Source organism: Danio rerio, chromosome 16, assembly GCF_052040795.2.
Source record: "Danio rerio strain M-AB ecotype USA chromosome 16, GRCz13ab, whole genome shotgun sequence".
Taxonomy (NCBI): domain Eukaryota; kingdom Metazoa; phylum Chordata; class Actinopteri; order Cypriniformes; family Danionidae; genus Danio; species Danio rerio.
The window spans coordinates 15,670,905-15,683,820 of NC_141036.1; the positions used below are offsets into that span (position 1 = coordinate 15,670,905).

Below are 12,916 nucleotides of genomic sequence, written 5' to 3' on the forward strand. Positions count from 1 at the left end.
GTACAAAGCCTCTTGTAGCCTACATATAATATAATTTGTATTCCCAACAACATATTTAGCTTATGTTTTTGTAAAAAAAAAAATACATATATTATTAGGTCATGTAAAGTACTTTGAAATGTGCAATTTTTGTTTAATTTTATTGTAATATAAAAACTAAAACATGAAGGAGAGTGGGACACAGGGTCAGTGGTGCCTCGCATGCCATCATGAGATGTTTACTAATGATTAAAAAAATATATTTGTCTACTGGTCTGTGTTATAAATTCAGTTTCTGTATGATTCAAATGATTTAAATTCTTTTTATGATCAAAATCGCTGTATTTTGCATATTTTACTGTTTAATTAAGGCACATGAAGCAAGATGAGGCAGCATTGAGCTGTGCCTCTTGTCAGATTGCGCAATCCCTTCCAAACTGGATTGAGAGTGTGCCTTTTGCTCACTCAGTGTATGCTACCAATGTAATGCTTTATTAAAATGTTTTATACGTAGTAGACATTTTTTAATGTATGTCCTCACTTTGCATATGACAGGTGATGAATTTCATGTAGGTCTATCACTTATTTAGTGTTAGGATCTGACATAAAGCCACACTAAAAAGTCTAAAAATGAGGTGAGGCAGGCAGTAGCTCTGATGCAATTTAGAGAGTCCATCCGCCGTGATGAGGTGTCACTTATTAAGGCTGTCTGTAGCATCCACCTTGGTGTTTTTGGGAAGCATATTGAATCGCTATACATTTTACATTCTTCCTTGGCCCAATATGTACCTGCTATGTGTAAAGAAAGAAGGCAGAAAAAAACAGCCAATAGCGTTTCATTTTAACCCAAGTTCTGCCAGTGAGAGATCAATTGAAAAATGAGAAGCATCTTAAAAGGGGCGGGGCATATTAGATACTACAGAGCAGGGGTGTCCAAACTTGGTCCTAGAGGGCCGGCGTCCGGCAGACTTTAGCTCCACCTTGCTTCTATACACCTGCAAGGATGTTTCTAGAATGCCTAGTAAGAGCTTGATTGGGTAGCCCAGGTGTGTCTGATTGGGGTTGGAACTAAACTTTGCAGGACACCGGCCCTCCAACACCGAGTGTGGACATCGCTGCTGTACAGAATTTGATTGGTCTGAAGATTGAATGAGAAACTGAAGGAGGGGGTGACATCAAAATGTTTTTGATCCATTTAGGCAGAAATGACAAACTGCCAGCGTTTGGATGTTTATACCATCTAAATGGGCATTGTGCCACTGTTTTGGAGCTCACTAGCTTCTATATATTTAAGACTTACTTACTAATACAAGCATATAAAAGACAGGACCGTTATATAAAAATTCAACGCTTCTGATGCTTTAGTCAATGTAACATAATCAAATTTACTGTACAAATAACGGGATTTGAAGACTGAAATCGTTTAGCACAGCCACATTTACTTTGTGGCAAAATGTAAATAGGAATGTTTTCACAAATCAGCTATCCTATCAGAGAAAACCATGCAAGATCATCTAAATGTGTGACATATGCTTCAGTGCTATATTTCTAGTTCTGGCCTGTCACTGTTGCAGTGAATAATAGTGTGTCTGGCCTCACTGGAAATGAGCACAAAGCATAAAGGTGTTTATTGCGTGCTTCCACCATGACTCCTTCTGAAGGGAGGTTCTTATTCACCCTAACACTAAAAAACAGAGAGGAAAACTTCTGTGACCTAAAACACTCACATGGGATTGCAAATGTTGCGTGCATCAGAACCATTCTGAGGCTTTGCACTCTTGAAGTGTGGTACTCTGAAAGTATGCCACACTTGAGGTGTTTTAAATGTTACATTGTTTTCCCTTCTCTCCACTGGCTTGTTTCCCAAAAAAGAGCTTTATGTTTAGAGCAATGAGGCATGTTCAGTGAAAGAACACATACGTTGGCTGAAAAGAAGCAGCCAGAACCATATTATATGGTTTGTGTAGACAGATGTGACAGTTAAGTTGTTGTCCCCTACTGAGGTACTTTATGTGCATCCTGGTGTTTTACAGTAAAATAGTACAGCGATGGATGTTCAAGAGGAGGTGAAGTTCAGTTGAAACACATTTCCACCTGTTCTGTTGTTACTTTGCTGTAGGCATTTGTGGATCTGGACTTTTGCATTGGGATTGTTGGCTATTGAACTGTTCCAAAAGTGATTCAGGGCGCCAATGTACAGAGGTCAGCTAGAGTTGAACACATGCTGTTCATTTAGGGAGTCACTGAATCACTGATTCAGTGAATGTCGTCAGGCTGATTCAAACTGTTTACTCCTGAGCTTGTCTTTTGGGGAAATTCATTAAAAAACAGAGCAAAACCTTTCATTAAAGTTGACCTAAAATTATTCAGCAACATCTATTCTTGTCTTTTTTTGATCAACTTCAAATGTTGACTACTACTTTACTAGCGGTGTCAAAATTAATTGTTTCTTTGATGAACCGTGTTGCAGATGTGGACAATTCCACATCCACATTACTTCAATTCAGTAATCATAACTGAATATTACATACTTTGTTTATTTATATCCTATGCATTATGGCGCGGTAGTACTATCACAAAGGAGGCGATGATGAGAAAATAAAACGCTCCAACTACTTGAAATGCAGATAATTGTGAACAATTCACAGCTTGTGAGTTTGCTGGACAGTCTTTTACTGACACTGACCAAGGTACAGCACACAAGCCGCTATTTCACTACTAGGGAAAAACGAAAGCTGGTAAATTCCATCTCCATCCTGTTCGTGAGGTAATCTTTCCTCTCTGCTCGGCTGTTAAAGCAATTCTTGTGGGTGCAGACATGAGCATGTTGTCCTCTGCGCATGTATTTGAGTCTTGTTTAGTACGTTCAAAAAGAGTCATTTCTTGAGCAGGTAAAATTAAAGGTACAGTTTATATATCTTGCCTGTATTAAAGGACATTTTTTTTTACAAATCACATATAAATATATTTATATATTTTAATAAAAAAAAAAAATCTTGTTTTGTGAAGTAAAAATCTATTTGTGGATGGAAAGCATCATCAGTGCACCATGATGCACAGAGATATCGGATTGATCCGAATCCATGGCATGATAATCGTAACCGTGTACCAGACCAGTGTAGATTCATACCCTAGTATATACAGTTTATCAAAGCTCTGAACACAATGCAACCAATACAATACAATACGATTCAAAACAATACAATAAAATACAATACAATAAAACTCAAAACAATTCAAAATCAACAAACAAAGCAAGTTTACAAAATAAAAGTCTTAAAATGAACTTTACAATTATAATAATTCTGAACTTATCTGGTGTCAAGAGGCAAAGAATTTCAGAGGACAGGGGCATAGGAAGAAAAAGCTCTATCATCCATATATCTCAGATATGTTTGTGGTACCACCAGATGGATGTAACAATTTAATAAGGTAATGTGGTGTCAGGCCGTGTAAGGCTTTAAAATTAAGCATAATCATTTTAAAATCCATTCTAAGTTTTACTGGGAGACACTGAAATTATTCTAAAACTAGAGAAGTGTGACTTCCAATCCTTGTACTAGTTAAAATCCTGGCGGGAGATGTTTTTATTAAATTTAGAAACAACAGTTAAAAGGGTTATTTTACTTATAGTTATTTAACTGTAAGATGACAACTTTTCTGGAAATGTAAAATTTAACGTAGAGCACAGTCTTTTAATATCTCTGAGGTGAGGGGAAAAGGTTTTACCAGCACTTTGGACTTAAAGGATTATGAAACCCTTGACACTTTTTTAGAGATTTTAACAGATTTTTGTGTGCCGAGCACCAATTAAGAAAACATTAGCACCTGTTAGCTTTAACTGTGAGGAAAACTTGATAATTTTGAGCTATTGTCTGCTGATTTTTTCTTCCGGGTTTAAATTGTCATTGGGGCAGTATCAAAATTAGTGATGTACTGTAGCACTCAAGTGGTGCAATTTCCTCATTATTAATCACTCACTGAGTTCTTATGTATATGAGAAGACTCTCCTTCTTAATTATTCATGACCACATTCTTTCTAATAACAAACCTGCCATGCTGGGAGACCACGCACAGCACCAAGTAGTTATGAAGGGTCATAGGTGGCCATCAGCCACCGATACAACCAAGCTGTTGCATTTTTGTCAGGAGTGCTACGAGAATTGCAGAATGATGGACTTTGTCTTTTTAAGTCTTTTATCAGTTTGTCACTATTCTGATACAGATTACTGCCATTTTCAGACATGATTAAAAACGTCCATGTTACCGACAGGGGCATACGGTTCAAGTAGATAGGGCAAGGGACCTACTGCACCACTGTGTCTGTATTTAGATCCAGGGATTCAGGTGAAGTCCTCCACCTCAGCAGACCTCTGTGTTCTCCTTTCACAACAAGCTTCTGTTACTGTCTAACTTTATTATGAGTGCTTTTTGGATATTTAAATCTGGACTATGTACATGTTTTTTTTTTTTTTATGTTTTAGTTTATTATTATCTTTGTATTGTTTCAAAATTATGCTTATGAATTTATTCATTATTGAATAATATGTAACAGGGCATCACATTAATTTTAAAAGGATAGACTTTTTATTTCAATGTATTTTAGCATTATGTAGCATTAAAACAACTCTGAGGTAAACTTGAAATGACAAAGGGGGATTTCATGACCCTTTAAGAATCAAAATATAGATTTGCATCAAAAACAACCCAAAGGTTATTTGCTACACTCTGGACTTCCAAAACAGGTCAGTCAAGTATCAGTAACTTCTACCACCATTCAAACACAAATAAATGAGTATTACCCCATGTTTTAATCTAATTTGTGCAGTCTGAAAAAATGAATAATATTAAGAAAAAAACTGAATATGCTTTGCAATACATACTGTATAAACATGGAAGGAGACAATGGAAAATATACAGAAAGCAAAACCTTGTCTTTCTGTTCTGATAGCTGCTAAACTGTACAAACATACTATGTTTGTGTTTAGAATTGGGTCTGCAATTGAAAATAGTTCTTTTTTTGTTTTCCCTTCAAAATAAATGTACAATTTCAGATGCTAAAGTTCAAATCCCACATCAACAACACATCCTGTAATGAAATGGGAATTTTGTCACTACTTGGAGAGTAAGCGGCTGTTTGAAAGCACTTTACTAATAAATGTTTACACACTAAAACAATCAGATCAGTTGCATTTTTGGAAGTAGACAAGCTCAAAATGTTTTTGTACACAGTGTACATTTGAGATTTATTTGAGATTCGGGACAAACAAAAATGCATCTTAATGCCAAATGTAAATAGGGCCACTTAGAATGTTGACTTTATTATATGTATATATGTGTTTTTTTTTTTTGAATGACAAATTTCTGTTAAATTGAGCCTCGAGGTTTTACTGTTTTGAGTCCACAGTTTGTTTGTTTTTTTTTTTTTTTTCAAATGATGCATGGTAATCATGAGGAAATTTTTCCTTTAGGGCCTACCTGGTAAAGATGGACCCCAAGGACGACAGGGCCCACCAGGACCAATGGTGTGTAACATGATGAAATAGTTTATTTATTTTTTACTCTTCTGAGACTAGGTCACGACTTTTTATCCTCCAAACATCTCATTGCAGGGTAGCCCTGGGGCTCCTGGGGCTCCTGGATCAAATGGACCACCAGGTCAATTGGGGGATCAAGGGCCACCTGTGAGTATCAGATTACAGTTTTGATAAACAATCCAATCAGAATCCTGCAGAATACGAATCATTGCATCTGGTTTCTAGTGTACAGAAATTTAAGTCTGTCTCTCCACGCAAGAAAAATGTTCAGCTCCATTCTATTAATGTGGTTCTGTGAGTTCTATCATATTAGGAGCATCAATTTCTGGCAGACTGTCCTGGCTCTGAGTTACTATCTTGAATATCAGACTTCAGCAGTATTCTCACTGAAGTACTGAGACCACTCAAAGCTGAAAAGAAGGGAGACTAGATTTGAAAACGCAATTTGAAGACATGAAGTAAAGCACTTTTGTCCTCTGGTTTTGTCTGGTCTTAATTGCCTGATAATAAATATACCAATAAAAATGAATAGCATGTTTGGATGTCAATTCTAGATTAATTCAAATTTAATTTAATTTGATTTCTAGTGTAATTCTAGGCCTACTTCGCCATAAACATAAATAATGTAGTAAATTTTAGACAGGTGGAGCTGACGAAAGTAGAGTAATTCATAATAACTATAAATGGGAGAAGACTTGTATACAGCAAACACTAAGGGCCCTATCATACAATCGACACAATAAGGGGCAAGACGTGTTTGGTGCGTTTTGTTGCTATTTTCATACCAGCGCAACCCTAGTTTTCACATTTTTCACCATGATGTTTCAATAGCACATCCATTTTCACTACTTTGTGGACTCATGAGAGTGCCGGTTTATAAAGGAGGTGTGTTAAGGTGCTAAGGTCTAGCACATAGTGCATTAGTTATGCTACTATGCAGGTTGAACCACTTAATACACACAGGATGTACAGCAATACACAAATATCTTTACATATGAAAAAAAATAAAGCATTAAATTGTTACGAAAAATATTATTTACTGCATAGATATAAAAACCCATATCGCCATGTCTCCTTCATATCAGGGGGCTTTTTTCAGGTTACTCATAACAATTTAGTTTTGTATACTGTTATTATTATTAGCTGTATTTTTTATTATATCTATTATTTATTATTCCCTTACCAATGTCCTGTTTTTCTTTGATATTATTTAGTATATTAATGCTTCTGAAGCTGCAGACACTATCATGCCACACATTCGCGCTTACACAAGACATTTGGCCAGTGAAGAAATGGTCGTACCCATCTGAGTCTGGTTTCTCTCAAGTTTTTTTTTTCTTCACTTTCGCAAATTGGTGAGGTTTTTTCCTCGCCGCTGTCGCCACTAGCTTGCATGGTTCAGGATCTGTAGAGCTGCGCATCGATGGATTGCTTTTCAGTGTTTGAACTAAACTTAAACTCTGAAAACTGAACTACACAGTTTCAATTTACTATGAGCTTCTATGTAAAGCTGCTTTGACACAATCTACATTGTAAAAGCACTATACAAATAAAGGTGAATTGAATTGAATTGAATTGAATTGAATTGAATTGAATTGAATTGAATTGAATTGAATTGAATTGAATTGAATTGAATTGAATTGAATTGAATTGAATTAACATCAGTTTTGATCCTTGAACCATACCTGTCAACATTGGGATGTAAAAAATAAGGGATATGCCCACTACAATAAGCCCCCCTCCAAATTAATACTATGTTTTTCTGAAGCTGTTTCATTGTAAATAAACTTTATAAAATGTATAGTAAATTTATTATTATTATTTACAACAGATAAAATAAATAGTATACGTTATTAATTAGCAAACAGTTCAGCTTATTAAAATGAATAGCTATTATAAAGAAATAAAATCAAGGTATCACATCTCATTAATCTTTTCTTCACTGTATATCTTGCACATTCTGATCAAAGAGCAGCGAATGAATCTCTCAGTTTTTTGGATGTTTTTGTTTGATGACATTAAAAACAGAGGTGTCATTTTAAAAATGCACACATTTAACGTCATAATGAAAGCTTTTCTAACTTTTTTATGCTAATTTAGGACTAAATTAGTTGTGTTTGAAAAAAAAAACAAGACTGACATTTTTAGATGTTAATTTTATTAATTATGTGTCTATGTCTGTTCAAACATGCATCTAAAACCCAGACTTTTACTTCTCTTCAAATTGCGTGTACAGAATCCGTGTGGGAAACAGAGTCTATTTATCACTATGGAGCACGTCAGCTGACAGTCACACACTGCTATATGACTGTCTTGTGGATTGCATAGGAGGGGCGACAGCACCTGTAATGAAAGGAAGGGAATCCTGCCATTTTTATATTTATGTTTACATTAGCAGACGCTTTTATCCAAAGCAACATATTTCAAAGTGTTTTTATGCCTAAATAAAATGAAAGCACAGAACAGATTCACATTTAAGAGCAAGGGACGTCCCCTAGGGGTTCGGCAGTATGGGTTGCACATAGGGAGGATCAGCTCTTTAATGTTTATTGCCACTTTTCAGAGGAAGACTGAAAATACGGGAAAATACCTTTACGGTACAATAGCAGGATAGACCTCTAAATTACGGGAGAATCCCAGGAAAAATGGAAGGGTGGACAGGCATACCTTGAACTTAATTTCTGTTCAAAGATATAATCCTTACCAAATCCATAATTTCTGTGGTAGACAGTATAAATAGACAGTACATTACTATGCAATCCATTACATCTAAATACTACCAGTGAGGCCAAGCATACAGGCAACTGACACAATTGTGATGTACTGCAAGTAAAAACATTCAATATAGTTTGATTATTCAGAGATCTACAAACTGATAAATATGAGAGATTCAGCAAAACATGAGAGATTCAGTGGACTGAATTAACGTCAGTCTCTGTTAGTTTCCTGCTGAGTGACACCTGTATTTAAGTTGGATCACTGTAACTTTGTGCGTTTGTTCTCATAGATTAGTAAACTAGAACCATATGCTTCAGCGCGGTTATGTAGAACATCTGCAGAGCTCTGTTGCCTCTCAACGCTGATTTCCAGCATGTACATCTTTCTCTTTATAAGCCCTGGAAGAGAGATTGTCAGTAAGTTGACAGCTTTATGATCAGTTATGACCCAGGTTATGGAAGAGCAGGACTTTGTTAATTCTACTACTATAAATATAAAGCCATAAACTCTCTCTCGTAGGTGTAAAATTACTTTCAGTACTTTTAAATAAACTATGATCATATTCTCACACGTTCTGGCGCAACAACAAAATCCACGAAATCTATCCCAACAAGTCCTTCTCCGTGTTACATCTCATTTTTTACCCCAGATGTTATGATATCAGAATTGTTTAGCAGCCATGGCGCTCTGGCCACAAATCCCGGTCTGATTTCCAAAACATTAGGTCAGCGACGCATCCATTTTATGCATTTGGCTCATGCATTTCATCCGTGATCAATTTGGTCCGCTTTTACATTCAAATCTCCATCTCCAAACACATATTACTGTCTTTGTGTTTCTTATGTGTCATTTTCTGCTCTGACTCATTGAATTCGGAAATGTTTGTCTTCACTTTTTTCCCTCTCTCTTTGCAGGGGCCTGCCGGGACTAAAGGCGAACGAGGAGAGAGAGTGAGTTTCCAATTCGCATGTAAACTGTGCTGGAGTTTAGATTGGGGTGGTGGCACATGGCACAGCGGCGGACATTACGGTTTATCAGCAACAGGATTAAGAAGCTCGCTGACAAAGCTCTTGATCAAAAACACAGCGGCAGCACTGAATTATAGCTCTTTCTCTTTATTGCATTCTCTCTACATGGTTGGCGCTTTTAATTCAATCACTGCAGGAGCGTTAAGAGTAGTACGTGTACAGCTAAAGCTATCTATCAAACCTCACTGTGAGACTCGGCCCAGAGCTTCCACGCACTGGTATATTTGTGTTTTTTATTCTTCTGTTCTGATTTATCCACTGCTGTGGTACCGGCTGCCACACAAAGGGCGTATAGAGAGTGTTAAATTGGGCGAATTAAACACCCACGTTGTGCAGGCTAATATAGTCTCTCTGTAAAGCAGCTAAAGCGTATTTGTGTGTTGTTTGGGGATTTTTGTCACAGCAGCTTGTGGTCTTAATCCAGGCTTTTATTTTGCTTTTTAGGTGTTAATACTGGTGCTGGTGGGTTGGAAAATTCATTTCCACACAGAACAGTATGGTCCAAACTTGTAGTATAATTATATTTATAACACAGGCACAAATGCCTGTTTATTATTATAACAAATGGTACTTTTTAATTATAATTAAAAATATTAATGTCTGAAAACCTTTTTTTTTTTTTTTACCTAAAACAAGGTTAAACATGCTTGAAAATTGTATGGTTGCATTTACGTCAAAGTAGCACAGAAAAATACATCCGAGTCTCAAAAGTTAGGGTGGCAAAATATCTCAGATGTACAACCTACTAAATTTAGTGAAGTCCTTACCTGAAGACATCTATGCCAATATACTATTATAGTCTTAGGGTGTACTCACACTATGTACAGTTGCCTTGAACCGTGCCGAAGCATGCTTGTCCCCCCTCCCCTCTGCCCTATGGCCTGCACTTACATTGCATCCGAACCGGAGCATGCTTGCATGCACCTAAGCACGATTAGGATAGCATAGTCTGAGTGTGCTTTTAGTGCCACCAGCATGAAACAGGCAATTTTTTTTTTCTCGGTACATACACTTGCAACATATTAGGGAGCATTCACACCTAGACTTTTGTTTTGGAACCTGGTGCTTTTCCACCGTTAGCGCGGTTCGTTTGGCATATGTGAAACCAGCAATCGCGCTCGGACATGACCAATCTGTCCGAGATTGCCTTAATGATCTTTAGGGTGGGACGTTATTCCTACCTGTAAATGCGAGTTACATGTCAAATATGAAAGTGAAAGCTGAATGATTGCCGAGAGCTGTTTATGTGTCAGGAAAATTGACTGAACTGCAGTCTTTGTTTATCTGTTATTTCTCTCTATAATGTAAAGCCTATTGCATAATTCTAACTAACAGCTCTGTATGAGAAAGTCTTACCTCTGATTCATATCTAGTGACAATGCCTGTGGGTGTAACCATTCAAAATTGTTCCAATTTAAATTCACCAATTCAAAAGTGCAGCTTTTTGCTTATAATGTCTTCTTGCTCATCGTCATAAATTAAAATAAGGACACATGGCAGCTGAGTGGGAATTTAAAAAAAAAAAATGTACTTCCACGTAACTTGTTTTAGCTATTTTGGTCCATTTAGAAACTGCAGTGTGAATGCAAACCGTACCAAGAACAAAGTGCAACATTGTAAATATTTTAAACACTGTTTCAGAACAAAACAATCAATCTATAGGTGTGAAAGCAGCATCCTAACTAAAATAGGCTAGCAACACTAGATAATTGAAGAAGCATGCTAGTAAAATTATATAACCAGAAGTAATATAGTAATCTCATTATAATGTCCAATCTGCCCCATTCATCACGTTTGTGGCCTGAACTCTTGTAAAGGCCAATATTCAGTTTTAGTCATCTGCTGTCACGGCAACTGTTGCATATTAAAATAACATTGCAATAGTTTATTGTATTTGTTAGATTGAAGGCATATTGACCTAAGGACAATTTAACACATTATTTTCAACACAGAAAAATCTACAACCCTAAGGCTCGTCCTGTGGAAACTATCTAGACTTTGAGAAAGAAACAGAATATCCTTTTTATTGATTGTCTGAGTTTTTGCAGCTCTCTACTTATGTGCTCAGCTTAGAGGAAAAACAATACACCATACTGTACTCCCTGAAAAAAAAAACTAGAGATCTAAAAGTAAAACATTTCCACTGTATATGTTTTCATTTTGGGGGTGACATGGTGGCTTAGTGGTTAGCACTGTTGCCTCACAGCAAGAAGGTCGCTGGTTCGAGTCCCAGCTGTGTCAGTTGGTATTTCTGTGTGGAGTTTGCCTGTTCTCCCCGTGTCGGCCTGGGTTTCCTTCGGCTGCTCCAGTTCCCCCACAGTCCAAACACATGTGGTAAAGGTGAATTGAATAAACTATGAGTGTGTCTTAGTGCATATGGGTGTTTCCCAGTACTGGGTAGCAGCTGGAAGGACATCCGCTGTGTAATACATATGCTGGATAAGTTAGCGGTTTATTCCACTGTGGTGACCCATGATGAACAAAAGGAATAAGACAAAAAGCAAATGAATGATTGAATGAATGTTTTCATTTTTTTTGCTCACCCATGTGTCAATGGCTTAAAATGATAGTGAGTTTAACCTAAATTAAAACTTTAATTCCATGCTGTTTGTTTCTGAAGGGTGACATGCAGTCTCATGCCGCTGTTCGTGCAATAGCTCGACAAGTTTGTGAACAGCTTATTCAGAGTGAGTTGACCATGTATTTTGTCTTACCTAATGATTCACAGGAAATCATTCAACCCCTGTTGACAAACCAAGTGATTTCTCTTTTCGTTGTCATGCGTAGGTCACTTGTCTCGCTACAACTCGATCCTGAACCAGATTCCCAGTCAGTCAGTTTCAGTACAAACAGTACCAGGTCCGCCAGGTGAGCCCGGTCGGCCAGGACTTCAGGGGCCACAGGGAGAGCAGGGTCCTCCTGGCAGACCAGGATTCCCTGGAGCCAGTGGGCAAAACGGCCGCCCAGGAGAGAGAGGTAAGGTTTTTTTTTAAAAGTAACCATGCACACAACTGTTTTAAAATTGAAGTAAATAGTTGAAAGTTTTGAGGAAGTAATTATGGACAATAGTAGATGAATTTATGAACCCTTGGAAATGAAGCAATATTGTCATGTCAAGGAGGAATTAGATGCATAAGCAAACTGCACAGGGGTTTACTGGAATATTTTTAAATCTAGAAGGAGTAGTATGGAGGATGATTAGTCGACGGTCCTCAAGAGTAATGTTGCCCTGCAGCTTAAGGTTAAGCCGTGGTTTTGAATCTATAATTATACGGAGCATTAACATGACCTCTGTCACCCAGTCCATTGCAGATTAAGTCCCATTTCTCAGAGGGCCAGTGATTAATTTTGTCAACATCTTGGCTGACAGCCCTGGCTAACCCTTATAGCAGCCATCATCATAAACAATATGCTGCTACTGCTCCTAAGTCTTTTTCATGGTTCATATTGGTTAGCCAAGAACAACTACTTCAAAGATGCCACAAAACATTATAGATACTTTAATCTGTTTTAGTATGCAACTGTTGAATAGACGTTGACAACCTCTTAAGCAACCACAATATAAACCAAAATCTAAAAATACACAAATTTTGGATCTGAATTGGATCTGCATGTTGCTCCTGCCAAGAGCAACTCTAAATAGGAGTCTTTATC

At 37.1% G+C, this 12,916-nt stretch overlaps 1 protein-coding gene across 14 annotated transcripts in view; it reads left to right on the forward strand.

Moving 5' to 3' along the window:
• col14a1a (collagen, type XIV, alpha 1a) overlaps positions 1-12,916 on the forward strand; it is a 320,593-nt gene that overhangs the window by 292,393 nt on the left and 15,284 nt on the right. For all 14 annotated transcript variants that reach the window (XM_087286725.1, XM_087286726.1, XM_087286727.1 and 11 more), the window contains 5 exons: positions 5,451-5,504; positions 5,592-5,663; positions 9,149-9,184; positions 11,883-11,949; positions 12,050-12,238. In XM_087286725.1, the coding sequence (XP_087142851.1) occupies positions 5,451-5,504; positions 5,592-5,663; positions 9,149-9,184; positions 11,883-11,949; positions 12,050-12,238 (418 nt within the window). The remainder of the gene's footprint in view (positions 1-5,450; positions 5,505-5,591; positions 5,664-9,148; positions 9,185-11,882; positions 11,950-12,049; positions 12,239-12,916) is intronic.